Below are 14080 nucleotides of genomic sequence, written 5' to 3' on the forward strand. Positions count from 1 at the left end.
TCCTCTATGTGTTGAGAAAATTCTCCTCCTTCTTAAGCTAAATAAACTCTTTAAAAAGCCTCTTGGATCAGCAGGAAAATGCATCGTCACAAAGCTGAAGACAGACTTTTTAGAGATACGTGGTTCTCACAGGAAAGAGACGCTACAAACATATGATGATCTTATAGACCATGATGCATTGCTGTAGATTAAACTAGCCAACAGTATATAAAGGAGTTAAAATGCAACACACACATTAATGCAGCAGTGATATTAATCCAGATATAATAGGAAAACACTGAGAGGGAACATTTTACTGCAACATCAATACTTTTGCTTTTAATACTTTAAGTACATTTAGCTGATAAAACGATATACTTTTATTGAAGTAAGGTTTTGAAAGCAGGACTTTTACTTGTAGTGGAGTATTTTCACAGTATGTATTAGTACTTTTACTTAAGCAAAGAATCTGAATACTTCTTAACCTCACAACATTAGAGGAACTCCTATTGTAACTGTACTGATGTGGAAACTGCTTACCATGCCTCCTCCACATGCCCACATTTTCTTGGTTATTCCATTAACTACTCGTTTCATTGTTCTTTTAATGTACTTTAAGTGTTTCTGTATCAGACAGAGGGCTTCACTACATGAAAAATGTTTCCATTTTTAAAACTAAAACCTTGCACTTCTTTAGTTTCCACTTAGAAACAAACAAATCTCTGTTTACTTCATCATTTGAGGGAAAGTTTCAACCACCCACTGTGTGGTGTTCACACGTCTTATTTCACTGTAAACTGTCAGTTACAGTTGCCCACTGGTGTTAACCATTAACCGATGTTCTTGACTCATAAGATACAGGAAAGCTCGTATACTTTAACGCTATATAGACCAGAGCTGGCACGCTTGACATTTGATATCTTTGATATCTTGTTAAGGTGCCAACCACAAGTCTGCTGAGCAACAGAAAATGGCAAATGGTGTGAAACCTCGGATGTTTTTTTTTGTTTGGACAGAAACAAAAGCAAAACTTTGAGCTCTTTTTTTGCTGACTGCTGTACCATGCAGTCAACCACATTGTGCCATGGTGTGAAAATGTAGATTTTGTACAGTGGTGGAAGAAGAATTCAAATAATTTACATAAGTAAAAGTAGCAATACCACAGTATAAAAATACTCCATTAAAAGTAAAAGTCCTGCATTCAAAATTGCACAGTATACAAGTAAAAGTACAGAGATATTAGCAATAGAACGTACAAGAGAATGCAGAGTGGCTACTGTCAGTGTTATAATATTATATTATTGGATCATTGTTAATGACGTATTAACATGTAAGCAGTACTTTAGTGTAGCTATCAAATATATGTAGTGAACTGCAAAAGAGAATACAGGGAGAGGGACTGTTTATATACTGTATATAGACTTTATATAATATATTTATCTTCTTTCTTAACTCTTGTTCAGCTTGGTTGTCATTGTTTTTTAGCTGTATTTCTATTTCTGTGTATGTACAACGAGAGCAAAAATAACCAGAGTCAAATTCCTGGTTTGGGTACTAATGCCAAAGAGTATAGAAGCAAAAGAGACGAAACTCTGGTGGGGTTTTTGACAGCCGCTGCCACCATTTTGGACTGAAAATGCTTATTATATTCTTAATATTTTATTGTTCAAAACAGGCCATTTTGGTAGAATATTACAATAGAATAGAAATAATTTAGTTTTACTTTTGTACGGCACTTTGTAGGTGGACGTTTTACTGGCATCCGGTGGTCGCTTTCATTTCAGTCCAAAATGGCGGAAGCGGCGTAGCTCTGCTGCTGGGCGCTGACGTTGCAATGGAACGACCAACTGACTTTCAGTTATTGGCATGATACGTTCTTTGCCAATACCTGGCCAATATCACAACTTTCATCAACCTCATTTTCAGCAGCAACTGATAAACCCACAGTACACTGACTGCACTACCAGCACCAAGTGGCAGACACAATTAGAGGCTAGCTGGTGATGAAAGTGGAACATTTAGCAGCTGAAGAGCCAGATATTTCCCTGAAGAGTTACTGGAGACCAACACAGAGCTAAAAAGCAGTAATTATTCACCATATGGACACAAATACGACTCCAAAATGAATGCTAATGTTGATTGGTTTCTGCTTGAAGTGATAAAATGTCAGTGTTGTTTTTACAGCTAGTTTTACTGCCCATAATTGATCAAAAGATCAATTCATGCAGGATTAACATCTTCTTCTTCGTACCCAGAAAGCTTTGGATTAAGGAAACATTTCTCAAAGTGTTAGTGGCTTCCTTATATACACTTCCTTCTCTCTTTACCTGCTGCCTCGGTCACTGATTCACCCTAAAGGATCCAGATGGCGATGTTGAGTTCCTCCATTCTCCACGGTTTCTTGCTCAGCGTCCAGCTCTGGTTATGACGACCTTAATGGACAGACACAACAATCATATACACTGCCATTCAAAAGTTTGATTAGGTAATATAGTTATGTTTATCTTCTTTCCAACAACTATTTTAGAGATAATAAAAACAGTATAATTCAGACACCAAATGTATTATTCACATTTGAATAGTTTTGGCCCCAAAAGAAGCCAATTTGAGATACTTTGCATACAGAAATACTGGATAGATTAGTAGTACTGCATCATGTCATATAACCATATCATGTTTTTATGTAAAAAAGAAAAAAAGAAAAAAAGGAAGTGAAAGTTTAAATAAATGTAGTGGAGTAAAAAGTACAATTTCCCTCTGAGATGTAGTGGAAAGTAGCAGACATTAACGTTACTCAGGTAAAATACAAGTACAGTAACGTTAACTCAAAATGGTATGCTACTTAAGTAGGACTACAGTACTTCAAATGTACTACTACTACTACTAGTTTACTGCTATGTAAAGATACCTAACTTTAATGTTAGTACTTAGCTGGCTAAAATACAACAACAACATTCTGCTAATGTTAGCAGCTACATTAGCATAGCACCAGTTAGCTAGCTGATGCTAATGCTAGGTTTCAGCTAGTTAGCTTTAATTAGCTTAATAAACATCAAGTTACATCCAGTTATTAACGTTACACAAACACAAATATACACAGACGTTATTAACCACAGATATATCTTAAATACAGAAGAGAAAACTCACATATTCACTGACTTCTTCACACCAACTGCCTCCTAAAGGATCAATTAGAGGTTTTAACGAAGGGCAACATGGCGCCGGTGTTGTAGCTTCTGTTCCAACGGCTGATGTGTGGTTCTCTAACGCAGAGGTCAGAGGTCAGGGGTCAGAGGTCAGCTATCTTTATTATCAAAAGAGCCGTTTTAGCCAAAAAAATAAAAATAAAAAATCTGTCTGGAGCCGCAAAACAACAACCTGAGATTTCCAGAATAAAGTCATAATATCACGAGAATAAAGTCATGACTTTACGAGAAAAAAGTCGTAATATCACGAGAATAAAGTCATGACTTTACGAGAAAAAAGTCGTAATATCACGAGAATAAAGTCATGACTTTACGAGAAAAAAGTCGTAATATCACGAGAATAAAGTCATGACTTTACGAGAAAAAAGTCGTAATATCACGAGAATAAAGTCATGACTTTACGAGAAAAAAGTCGTAATATCACGAGAATAAAGTCATGACTTTACGAGAAAAAAGTCGGAATATCACGAGAATAAAGTCATGACTTTACGAGAAAAAAGTCGGAATATCACGAGAATAAAGTCATGACTTTACGAGAAAAAAGTCGGAATATCACGAGAATAAAGTCATGACTTTACGAGAAAAAAGTGACAAATGACAAATAAAGAACCTTGAACTAATGAGTATTTTTACTTTCGGTACTTTAAGTATACTTTGATGCTATGCATTTTTACTCAAGTAAGATTTTGAATGCATAACGTTTACTATTACTATTTTTACACAGTGGTATTAGTACTTTTACTTAAGGAATAGATGATTTGAATACTTTTTTTCTGAATATTTTGTTACCCAGAAAACTACAGATGATGGAGACGCTTCAGAAATAAAAAATAGTCCCAACTCAACAGCACCATCTTCAGTCCATGTGTGTACACTTTACTGACTCAGTTTTCTGGCCTGTTTTAAAATTACTACTTAATAACATCAATATATAAGGAAAGAGAGATAACTGTTTGCTCTGTGTACTCAACCGTGGGGCAAAAACGTGTCGGTTGCTCTTGGAAAATGGGAAAAAATGAGGATGGAAAGGAAGTCAATCTAAGCAGAATATTAAAACAAGTGGCAAACAAGGAAAGAAATATATTAAAAGCCTTTATTATAGTGGCTAAATCATTAAAATTTAAATGTTCCAAAGCCCTGATGAAGATCTACAGTGTTCAAAACTTGTTGGCTTTTTTAATGATTTAAAGGCTATAATAAAGGCTTTTTAATATATTTCCTTCCTCGTTTGCCACTTGTTTTAATATATTAGAGTGCCTGGATTGCCTTCCTGTCTAACATCAATATATCAGTTCTGGAGGAGCTTTCTAAAGTCTGATAAAATAACTGTGATGCCATCAGCCAGGCAGGTGAGGGTGTAATAAAGATGCTGCCATCTACAGAACATCTCTAGATAATGTTGTGCAGAGCGCCCTCTTCTGCTGGAGGAAGAGAATCACAAACATCTCATGTTTGATCATGTGAGATGAATTTTATACAAATTATCCTCACTGGTTTGTTAACTTTGGAGACTCTGAGATCTAAGTTATAATTTAAACAACACTAATGATTAAAAACACGACACAGAGACAAACTCAAATTAGCTTTTTATTGTTAAGAAGTCATTTCTGCAGAAATACCAACAAAAAGAAAAACTTGATTCTCTATAAATTTAGGTTATACTAGCTTTGTTACAATACAATAATTTGTTAGAATTACTAAAAGAAAACAAAAAGCTCAGGGAGGTGAGATGTGTGCATAGCTTATAACAAACCTCCAGACAAAAAAAAAAAAAAAAAAAGAATTAAAAGGAACAAAAATATATAAATAAATGCTTTAAAAGAATACTAAAGGCTGTGGTGATGTAAACCCAAATTCAGACTATACGGTCAGTGGTTCATCCATGTGATTAATAAACATACACCTGCAAAATACAACAACAGAGTAGTGTAAAGACAAGTGATTCAACTTATATATAATGAGCTGGATTCAACCAGCGTAGTGTGAACAAAATGTGAAGCAACAAACTAGAAAAAACTGCAGCTTCACTGCAAAAATAACGTCAATAACTGATAAAGAACAGAGTCTTAAAAGCTGATTTTTTTTTTATTGTAAACAAGGGAAAATATTCTTTAATTTGTTTCTGATGCAACTAAATTAGGGATGAAACAATAAGTTGATTTGTTGCTCGACAGAAAATTAATCGTCAGTAATTTTTTCTATTATTTTTCAAGCACGCATGTGAATCATTTTTCAGATTGTCAAATGTGAGAATTTGCTTTTTCCTCTATTTTATATGATTGTGAGCTGAATTTGAAGATCAGATCCTGGACTCTGGGAATTTTTTTTTACTATTTCTCCAAAATTTTTCTGACCTTCTATAGTTTATACGATTAACCGATTAACCAATTAAGCAATTAATCGAACAAAGTATTGCCAGATTAAATTGATGAGGAAAATTATCATTATTTGCAGCCCGATCTTTGCACATAAATCCAAGAGATTTGTGACTTGCATTTGAAAAAGGAGCATTATTTCTCAGACTAACAGCTTATTGTTTCACCTTTTTTTACAAATAGAAAAAAAAAGATTTTAAGACTCTGTACAAGATAAAAAAAAATCCTTCTTGTTCGGTCTTGAGGTGGTTTGCAAACAGAAAACTAACCAACAAAAAAAAAAGAAGCATCAACCAGCCAGCTGGTTGCCAACATTACAAATCCTCTTCTGTGTTTGTCTGCGCTACAGAAACTGGTCCTTTTTTTCTGCCTCTTTGGTGTTTGTTCATCTGAAGACAGCCGTAAACAAACTGGGAGTAAACATCCTTGTAAACACCAAAGGGCATGACTCATGTACAGTAGAAACCTGACCGTTGCTCCACCAGGGGGCAACGGAGACTTTTACAGTCTGCAGGAATCCCTCATCATGGACTCTTTCCTCAAATCAAAACCAGAACAGTTTGTACCACAGAACTAGAATCAGCTGACCTCACATTTAGTTTGAACGTCTGAAGGGTGAGGAGAGAGGAGAACTAAATCTTATACAAGTCATCCTTTGTGGAGATGGGAGCAGCAACATGCAGTGGGATTCCCCAAAATGGGCTGCACCTGCAACAAGTTACAACATAAAACAGAACAAAGAAAACAGGAAACAACATTTCTCTCCTCACCATCACTAGCACTCTGTTATCACAGTCGTCGTGGTGCTTTAGGATCATTCAAGAGAAACTTTACAGGCACAAAGTGGTTCTACTGCTTTCCCCCGATCAACGGGGAACAACTTCAAACACAAAAAAGACAGAAAGCGATTCAGAGCTGCTGCATCTTTCACAGCCGCTCCGTGGTTTTCTAAACTCAGGATCACATTCAGTGTTTGGATGTGCTGCACAACAGAAAGTTATTTTATCCTGTTGTGCTGTTGGGACTCGTTTTAGAAGTTTTAAAAGGTGGAAACTTTTCCCTGCTGAACATTACACATTAACTAAACTCCCAGTGAGATTCTTTACTTTTCAGAAAGTTTGCAGCAACAAAAATGTGTCAGATTCATTTTGATCACGTGGTGAAGAAAAACAAAAACTACTGAATCAACAGTAAAACCGCTGCTAAACATCGACGGCTGCACAACTTGTGGCCAAATTAAAGTTTCTATAACCTGTCAGCTCAATGGGATCTTAAAGCAAAATGACTCAACAAAAGGATTGTAGGTTCAGATGAACACATCATCCTGAATAATCAGCTTTATAATGAATTGTCCGTTTTGTTATCGGAGGTGAACATAAACCATTATCATCCATGCGTCCCCACCAGTACATCATGAAGTAACTTCGGTCCAGCCTGCAGTAACTTCCTGTTCTTGTCTGTAACTGGCTTTACTGTAGTTTCATTACTCAAACACAACATGTAGTCTCTAAAATTCAGTCTTAAAGGATCATTTTGGCACAAATTTTACCATAACAAGTCTCCAAGACAGCAGAGTTCACTCCTCTTTCAGCCCAGTCTCACAGTAAAGCGTGGAACAGACCTGCCTGTCCACCGGAAGAAAGCGCGTCAGTGTCACGTTTTGTGTCGCCGAGGCGTGAATATCACACGCCTGCATGAAGGTGCAGTGTCTTATAGTGACGGAAGTCTAACTTCAGAGCTTGTTACATAGTATATAAAGTGAGAAAGACCACTTATTGAGGGCAGGTGGCGAGGTGGAGGAGTCCAACAAACACAGGACTGTCAAGCGGGAGACCGGGGGCGGTTGTCAAGTGTTTTCCATACTGACATTATGTTGTTTCCGTACGTGTTTTACTTAGTTTGCGTTCTTATTTTAAGCCCAATGCTAAGTGAGTGCTAACCCTAACTGCACTAACAGTTACAGTACTATGACAAATATAGTACATACTGTACTGCAAGCAGTTATTATTCAGTATGGAACGAGGAACATTTCAAATTCTATGTTTAGTTTGGATCATGCTACTACCACCAGCGCAGTTAGCAGAGAGCATAAGTTCTAAGAATAAACTGGGGACACATGGATGATTTTGGTTTCTGTATCTTTTATCACTTAAAGCGTCAAATTAAATGACTGAAATCTCTGGACTTCTTTAGATCTAGATCCCCAATCCAAAATCTAGTTAGGTAAACACACCACGAGGCAGTATATATCAGAGAAGCGTTTTTGTGTGCATCGTCGCCCTCAACATCACAGAACGACAGCTGAACGGAGTGCAGACGGCAACAAGTGCCGCCACAAACTTCACATAAAGTGCAAACTGACGAGGTTTTTCCCCTCACGGCGTCAGACCGGCTGAAGCTCAGGAAAACCAGCAGCGAGACAGAAGACAGAAGACAGAAGACGAGACGATCCGCCACCCACAGGTCAACATGTCCGCCTCTCCTGCTGCTCGGTTTAATGGCTCTCTATCACCACGGGCTCGTACCCACCGGCAGACACCCTGCAGGGACACGAACACACAGAGACAACAGTCAGACGGGGGGTTTGAAATGCAAAATGAACCCTGACAGGGTCACGGAGGGGTTCTGACTCGCTGTACATTATCCCACGTCTTACTAAAGAGATCAATCACTTATTTCTGTTTTATTTATTTGCACAATAAAACAAAGCAGCAGCAGTCGTGCAGGACAGGTGAGATTTATTAAAACTAAAATATAAATACAAAAGTCATGTAATCTACAAAAGTAAACAAACAAGCAAACATAAAGCAACACAAACCAAGCATAAACATAACATAAATCAGGAACTATCTAATTAAAGAATAAGTAAACTAGAAATATGACCAGATATGAAAAATTTGTGATGTTTCATTCACATTCTTTATTAACCACAAAACTGTTTTAGTGCCTCAGATTCTTCAGAGCAGAAATGTTTCTACAACTAAAATTCTAAATATGTTAAGTGAAAGAGGAAGAGACAGGCAGACAATGAGTGGAGGAACGAGGAGACGAGGAAGTGATAGAGAAACAGGAAGTCAGACTCGAGTGTCTCACCTGTTTCCAAGCCTGATGCCGCTGAGCGCGGTCGTTCCGTCTCTGTTGACGAACAGACGCAGGTTGCTGTCTGAAAGACAGAAACACAGAAACACAGTTAGCAGCCGCTGACGGAAACCAGAAGGCTTCGATACACAGACAATAAAAACACAGAGCTGGAGAAGAACAGCTCGGTCCAAAGGTGGCGCAGGAGTTACTCACAGTTACAGACATCAATAACATGCTGTCAGATTAGCTGTAAAAAAGAGATCCTCCATCTCACACCAGAAATATCATCTCTCCTGGTGTTTCTCAGAGTTAACACTCCTACACCAACATCTTCATCGAGGGGCGTGTCGATGCTCTGTTGCAAACATCGTGTAAACAAGCCAACTGTGACTTTCTCTGACAATTTATGTTTTTGTGTCCAAGTAATAATATAACGTTGGATAACGTTGTAACCAGCAGCAGCGAAACGAGCTGCGAGGGCAAGTGAGCAGCGTCAATGTAACGTTACGTCCACTAAAAGTGCTTGTTTTTGCCACCGACAGGCTCAGATTGTTATTATAAGTGTCTGACAACATTATGGACTACATTTGTCCTTGCCGAAAAACACCGAAGTTACCCTTTAAGTACGGTTACAGACCTTTTTTGTCCTTTTTGTAACTCACACTGACACAAAAGGTTGACATAGAGCTGAACTATTGATGGCAGATCACTACGTAATCGTATTATTCTCCACTTTACCTTCAGTGTTGTTGATATCTGCAAAGTTTTGGCTTTGGACAATTTTCTCCACAATGTCGTCGGCATCCATGCGAGTGTCGTTTACCCAGGAGGGGTGACTCTCCACCGAATCCTGCTTCCTCCTGAAATACAGTGATTACAGTGATGTAGTTAGAACAGGAGAGCAATCCTAGCACTCCAATGAGCAGAGGAGTCTGTGTCTGTACCTGGGGGGCCTGTTAGGGAGTAAGACGGGTCTCGGGGGGCGAGGGGGTCTCTCTGGACGTCCGGCGTCCTTGTCTCCCTCTGTAGGAGTGTCAGCGGTAAAGCCCAGGCAGCCAGAGGCGCTGCTTCCAGTCGAGGCGTTCCTGCGATGTGTGAGGTCGGACAGGCTGGAGGAGCAGGAGTGCTCGGTGCTGTAGCCTGCAGGGACAAAAGAAGACATCAGAGGAGACACAAGAAGACATCAGAGGTTATCAGAGGAACAGCTGAAGGCCACTTAGTGTATATAACTTAAAGGCACTTTTCTGGAATATAAAGAGACTTCAACGTGGAGGCCGGATGAAGAAACTGCTGGTGAATGTTGTACCTGAGATTTTGCTGTGCTGGCTGGCGTAGCTGGAGTTACGAGAGTGACCAGACTGGAAGTTTTCTGCAGAACCGGATTGGTTCACTTCTGATTCTTCAAGGAGACCTGAAGGCACCAAAAGAAGAAAACAACTCTGTTACCACCTCATGCATGTTTTTATTTTGGCGTCTTCTGCAGGATCAGACAGTCTTTGTTTACTTTCACAGTAGATTGCAACCATGTCTGTTTTCACTAACTGCTTTTGTAAACTAACTTTCGTTTGTGTCTCGTGGCTGGATGCGTTTCGGACAGATTTGTGAAGCAGACGCTCCGCTGCTCTGAACGACTTCAGCCTTTCAAGCTGTTTTCCAAGTTGGAACAAAAACAGTTTTCTTTTTTGCATTTTAATTCAAACTGAACCGATCCTAAACCTTGCCAGCTAGTTTAACATGCGAGGAAAATCTTCTCAAAAAGATTTTTTTTTTAGAAGTTCTTCCAGGAAGTTTTGGCTCTGAGTGAAAACACATCTGGATGAGATGTTGGGCCAAGATCTTAAAGTCTGGAGTCCAGACTCAGGACCACTTTGATGTTTCATGCTTCTCTTAATCTCATGTGTTTTTCACATGATTGTACTGACCTGTATTTCAAAAACACCAGAAATGTGTGTGAACGCTAGGGGTAAGCGTAGCAAAAGTTGTGCGCTTTAAAACGAAAATGTTTTAGTGGATGTAGACTAAATCTTACAAACCTTGACAGCCTTGAGAGCATCAAAACAAAAATTATTTGGTTATTTTTCCTTCATGAAACAGATTCTTTCTTCTTCGCATGCCTTCCACATTTCCCCCCTGGTCGTGTACTATATGACCCGTTGCATTGGCCCTGCGTGTCCCCATTGGGATGCACCCCTCAGTTTGGGCACCACCATTTCGAGCAAAAGAGAAGCCCATAGCCCCTTTTCTCTGTTTTCTCTGGTCATGTAGCACCAATTTAAAATATATTTGCGTCTTTCTACTGTATAGACAGCTTACATTTATGAACAGACCATCTTTCCAGTGGTGAAACACTTCTTTAAGGAAACTGGGTATTTTGCCAGTTCAGAACCGGATCTAAAATGTAACCTTCTCTCAGAGTACAACCCCGACTAAAAGAGTCCTTTTCAAGTCCAAGTGTTTCTGCCCAGGCGTGAGTTGTACCTGAGCTGATGATGGAGGGTCGAGGCTTGGAGGCTCGGCCCAGAGAAACCCCTCCAGCCGGCCCGGGCTCGGCGGTTCCCTCTCCCTTACAGTCCAGCTGCAGGGTGTGTTCTCGTCCGGGGATTGAGATGGACTTTGCTGTGCTGGGAGGCCTGCAGGAAAAATAAAGAAAAACACAACTTATCAGTCTGGAACAGATTAAACGAGCACAGAGCTGCTTAGCTTGGCACGCTCACAGAACATTCATTTCACTGACCGCGGGGAAACTGAGTCACTGCGGCAACAAAGGACGGAGGAGCACAAATATTATATAAGGGTTTAACAATCCGGTTCAAAGGTTAAAAATGCACATAAGACACCAATAAATATATGCTGACACATTATGCAGAACTCCTCCAACACATATGTCAACTTGTTTTGACAAACAAGTCCACAAACGACATCATTTTGAAACCTTGGAGCACACCGGGGAGATGCATTATATTTTCCCAACGTTTCAGTAAAGTGTATTTGTCCATAAAGAGTATTAATATATTGAAAATGCTATAAAACAGAGGTAAAATGCTTTACCTTTTTGTAATTTGTTTTATAAAATGGAAGGGATTGTCATTACTGAGGATTACAGATTTACTGTAGAAGATATCTGCAGTTTATCAAGTTGGAAATGGTTTAAATTTAACCAGATTTAAGTCCAGAAATGAAGTGTTTTTAACTTTAACGTTGTTAAAAGACCGAGATAAAGATGCAAAATACCAAAGGGGAAAAACACCCGAATGATGTCAAGTTTAACAAGGTGAGACTGACAACCACACTTTAGAGTATTAAAACATCTAAGATATTAGAAATGACTTAATCTAAATGTATTTAAACAGACATTTCAGTCCCAGTCTGAACTTTGTCAGGTCAAAATGTTTAAAAAAAACTCATGTTGAGACCAAAAGGCTGATGTGACGGAGGCTCTGTGATGAATAATGTGTGGTTAATCATTCAACCTATATACTGTATATAGAAATCACTGTGACATGAAGACAGAACCATCCTAAAATACTCACGTTTTAAAACACGGATCTCCAGACAGGAGGGTCATCCCGATGACCATCTGTAATAAACAGAAAAAAGATATTTTACCACACATTTTAACACTTTTTCATCAACAAATGTCTGTTTTACTGCCACATGAAGAGGTGTTATTAAAAAGGGGTTAGTTCTCTTTTCTTATCTCTGATCTAACATAACAAAATGATGAAATATTTTTCCATAGTTGTGAAATAGCTTCCTTTATAGTGCATCATGTTCTTTCCCCTTCCTGTCTTCCTGCACGCAGCAGTTAATCAGCAAACTGTATATCACAGCACTATTTCTGTCTTTATCACAGAGGGACAGTGGTGGAGGAAGTATTCAGCAGTTGAGTTGGGCTGCAGTTTGCCATGTTATGATTTGAGCATATTGTGTTATGCTAAATGCAGTACCTGTGAGGGTTTCTGGACAATATCTGTCATTGTTTTGTGTTGTTCATTGATTTCCAATAATAAATATATACATACATTTGCATAAAGCAGCATATTGCCCACTCCCATGTTGATAAGAGAATTAAATACTTGACAAATCTCCCATTAAGGTACATTTTGAACAGATAAAAAAATGTGCAAACAATTACAATTAACTGATTAGATCCCTACTTTATATACTGCTGGGTAGTTTAATCTACAATAATACATCATCATTTATTAGTTGATTTATATTTTGTATTAATAATCTTAACCTGCAAAGTAACTAAAGCTGTCAAAATACATGTAGTGGAGAAAAAATATATAATATTCCTCCAAATGTAGTCGAGTAGAAGCAGAAAGTAGCATAAAATAGAGATACTCAAGTAAAGTACAAGTACTTTGAAACAGTACTTGAGTAAATGTACTCAGTTACATTCCACCACTGCAGGAGGATAATCAAAACCTGATCACAATCAGCTCGGTTAACAGGAAATAAAAGATTAAAAATGTAAAGCTTTAAAGTCGAAACTCCAGAAATGACTTAAGTGTATGTTTATTATTGAGAAGCAACGATGAACATGTTTCGACTCTGACCAGTGTGTCGGCTGCTTGAGCAATAATAAAAACTAAATTCCCAGTAAGCTCAGTGACGTCTGAGTTACGCAGACAACATGAAGTCTTCCAGAGGAATGAGATGACAGAAATACTCGTGACCCGTCTCGGCTCTTTGTTTGTTCAGAGCAGCAGTTAGAGAGGATGAACTCCGGGTGGCGCTGCAGAGCCTCCTTCACCCACACAGACACTAAAACTGACTCAGCTGCAGGTTAACAGCTTTCTGTTCAGCACAGAGTAATACATGGGGATTTTTCAGGGCTGCAAATATTTTAAATTAATCTGCAGATTCTTTTCTCAATAAATCGATTGATCATTTGGTCTATAAAATGTCAGGAAGTTGTGAATTTGCTGAAGGTGTCGTCTTTAAATAGCTTCTTTTTTTTTTTTTTACTTTTGTCAAACCAACAGTCCAAAATCAAAAGATAAATCAGTTTACTTTCATATAAAGACAAGAGAAGCAGCAAATCCTGACAACTGAGAAGCTGGAACTGGGAAGACGAGTAATCGTTTAATTCTATAGATCGGCGATTCGGTGATTTATATCAAAATGCATCCTGATAGTTGCATCCTACAGTAAGTGGACTTTGTACAGTACAGATTAATGGATTAGTTTACAGCATGTTTTATTATCTATGAATAAAATAAATAGATAACATTAAAACAAACAGGTGAACAAGAGACAACACAACGGTAAAGCTGCCTCTAAAGAGACTATTTTGATAATTAATTAATAGTCTCCGTCAGTTTTTAAGCAAAAGTGGTAAATATGATCTGGTTCCAGGTTCTTCATTATCAGGATTTTATGCTTTTATCTTTCATATATATGATAGTAAATTTAATATCTTTGGGTTTTTAG

The 14080-nt window shown here is 38.2% G+C and overlaps 1 protein-coding gene across 1 annotated transcript in view; it reads right to left on the minus strand.

Annotated features, from left to right (window-relative positions):
- Positions 1 to 6876: 6876 nt before the first annotated feature.
- Positions 6877 to 14080, minus strand: part of eeig1a (estrogen-induced osteoclastogenesis regulator 1a) — a 34278-nt gene continuing 27074 nt past the window's right edge. The window contains exons 6-12 of the mRNA XM_074639471.1: positions 12172 to 12218; positions 11120 to 11271; positions 9948 to 10052; positions 9586 to 9781; positions 9380 to 9501; positions 8654 to 8723; positions 6877 to 8100 (exon numbers count right to left, since the gene is read on the minus strand). Of these exons, the coding sequence (XP_074495572.1) occupies positions 8055 to 8100; positions 8654 to 8723; positions 9380 to 9501; positions 9586 to 9781; positions 9948 to 10052; positions 11120 to 11271; positions 12172 to 12218 (738 nt within the window). The 3' untranslated portion in view covers positions 6877 to 8054. The remainder of the gene's footprint in view (positions 8101 to 8653; positions 8724 to 9379; positions 9502 to 9585; positions 9782 to 9947; positions 10053 to 11119; positions 11272 to 12171; positions 12219 to 14080) is intronic.

This window comes from Sebastes fasciatus, chromosome 6 (assembly GCF_043250625.1).
Source record: "Sebastes fasciatus isolate fSebFas1 chromosome 6, fSebFas1.pri, whole genome shotgun sequence".
NCBI classification, from domain to species: domain Eukaryota; kingdom Metazoa; phylum Chordata; class Actinopteri; order Perciformes; family Sebastidae; genus Sebastes; species Sebastes fasciatus.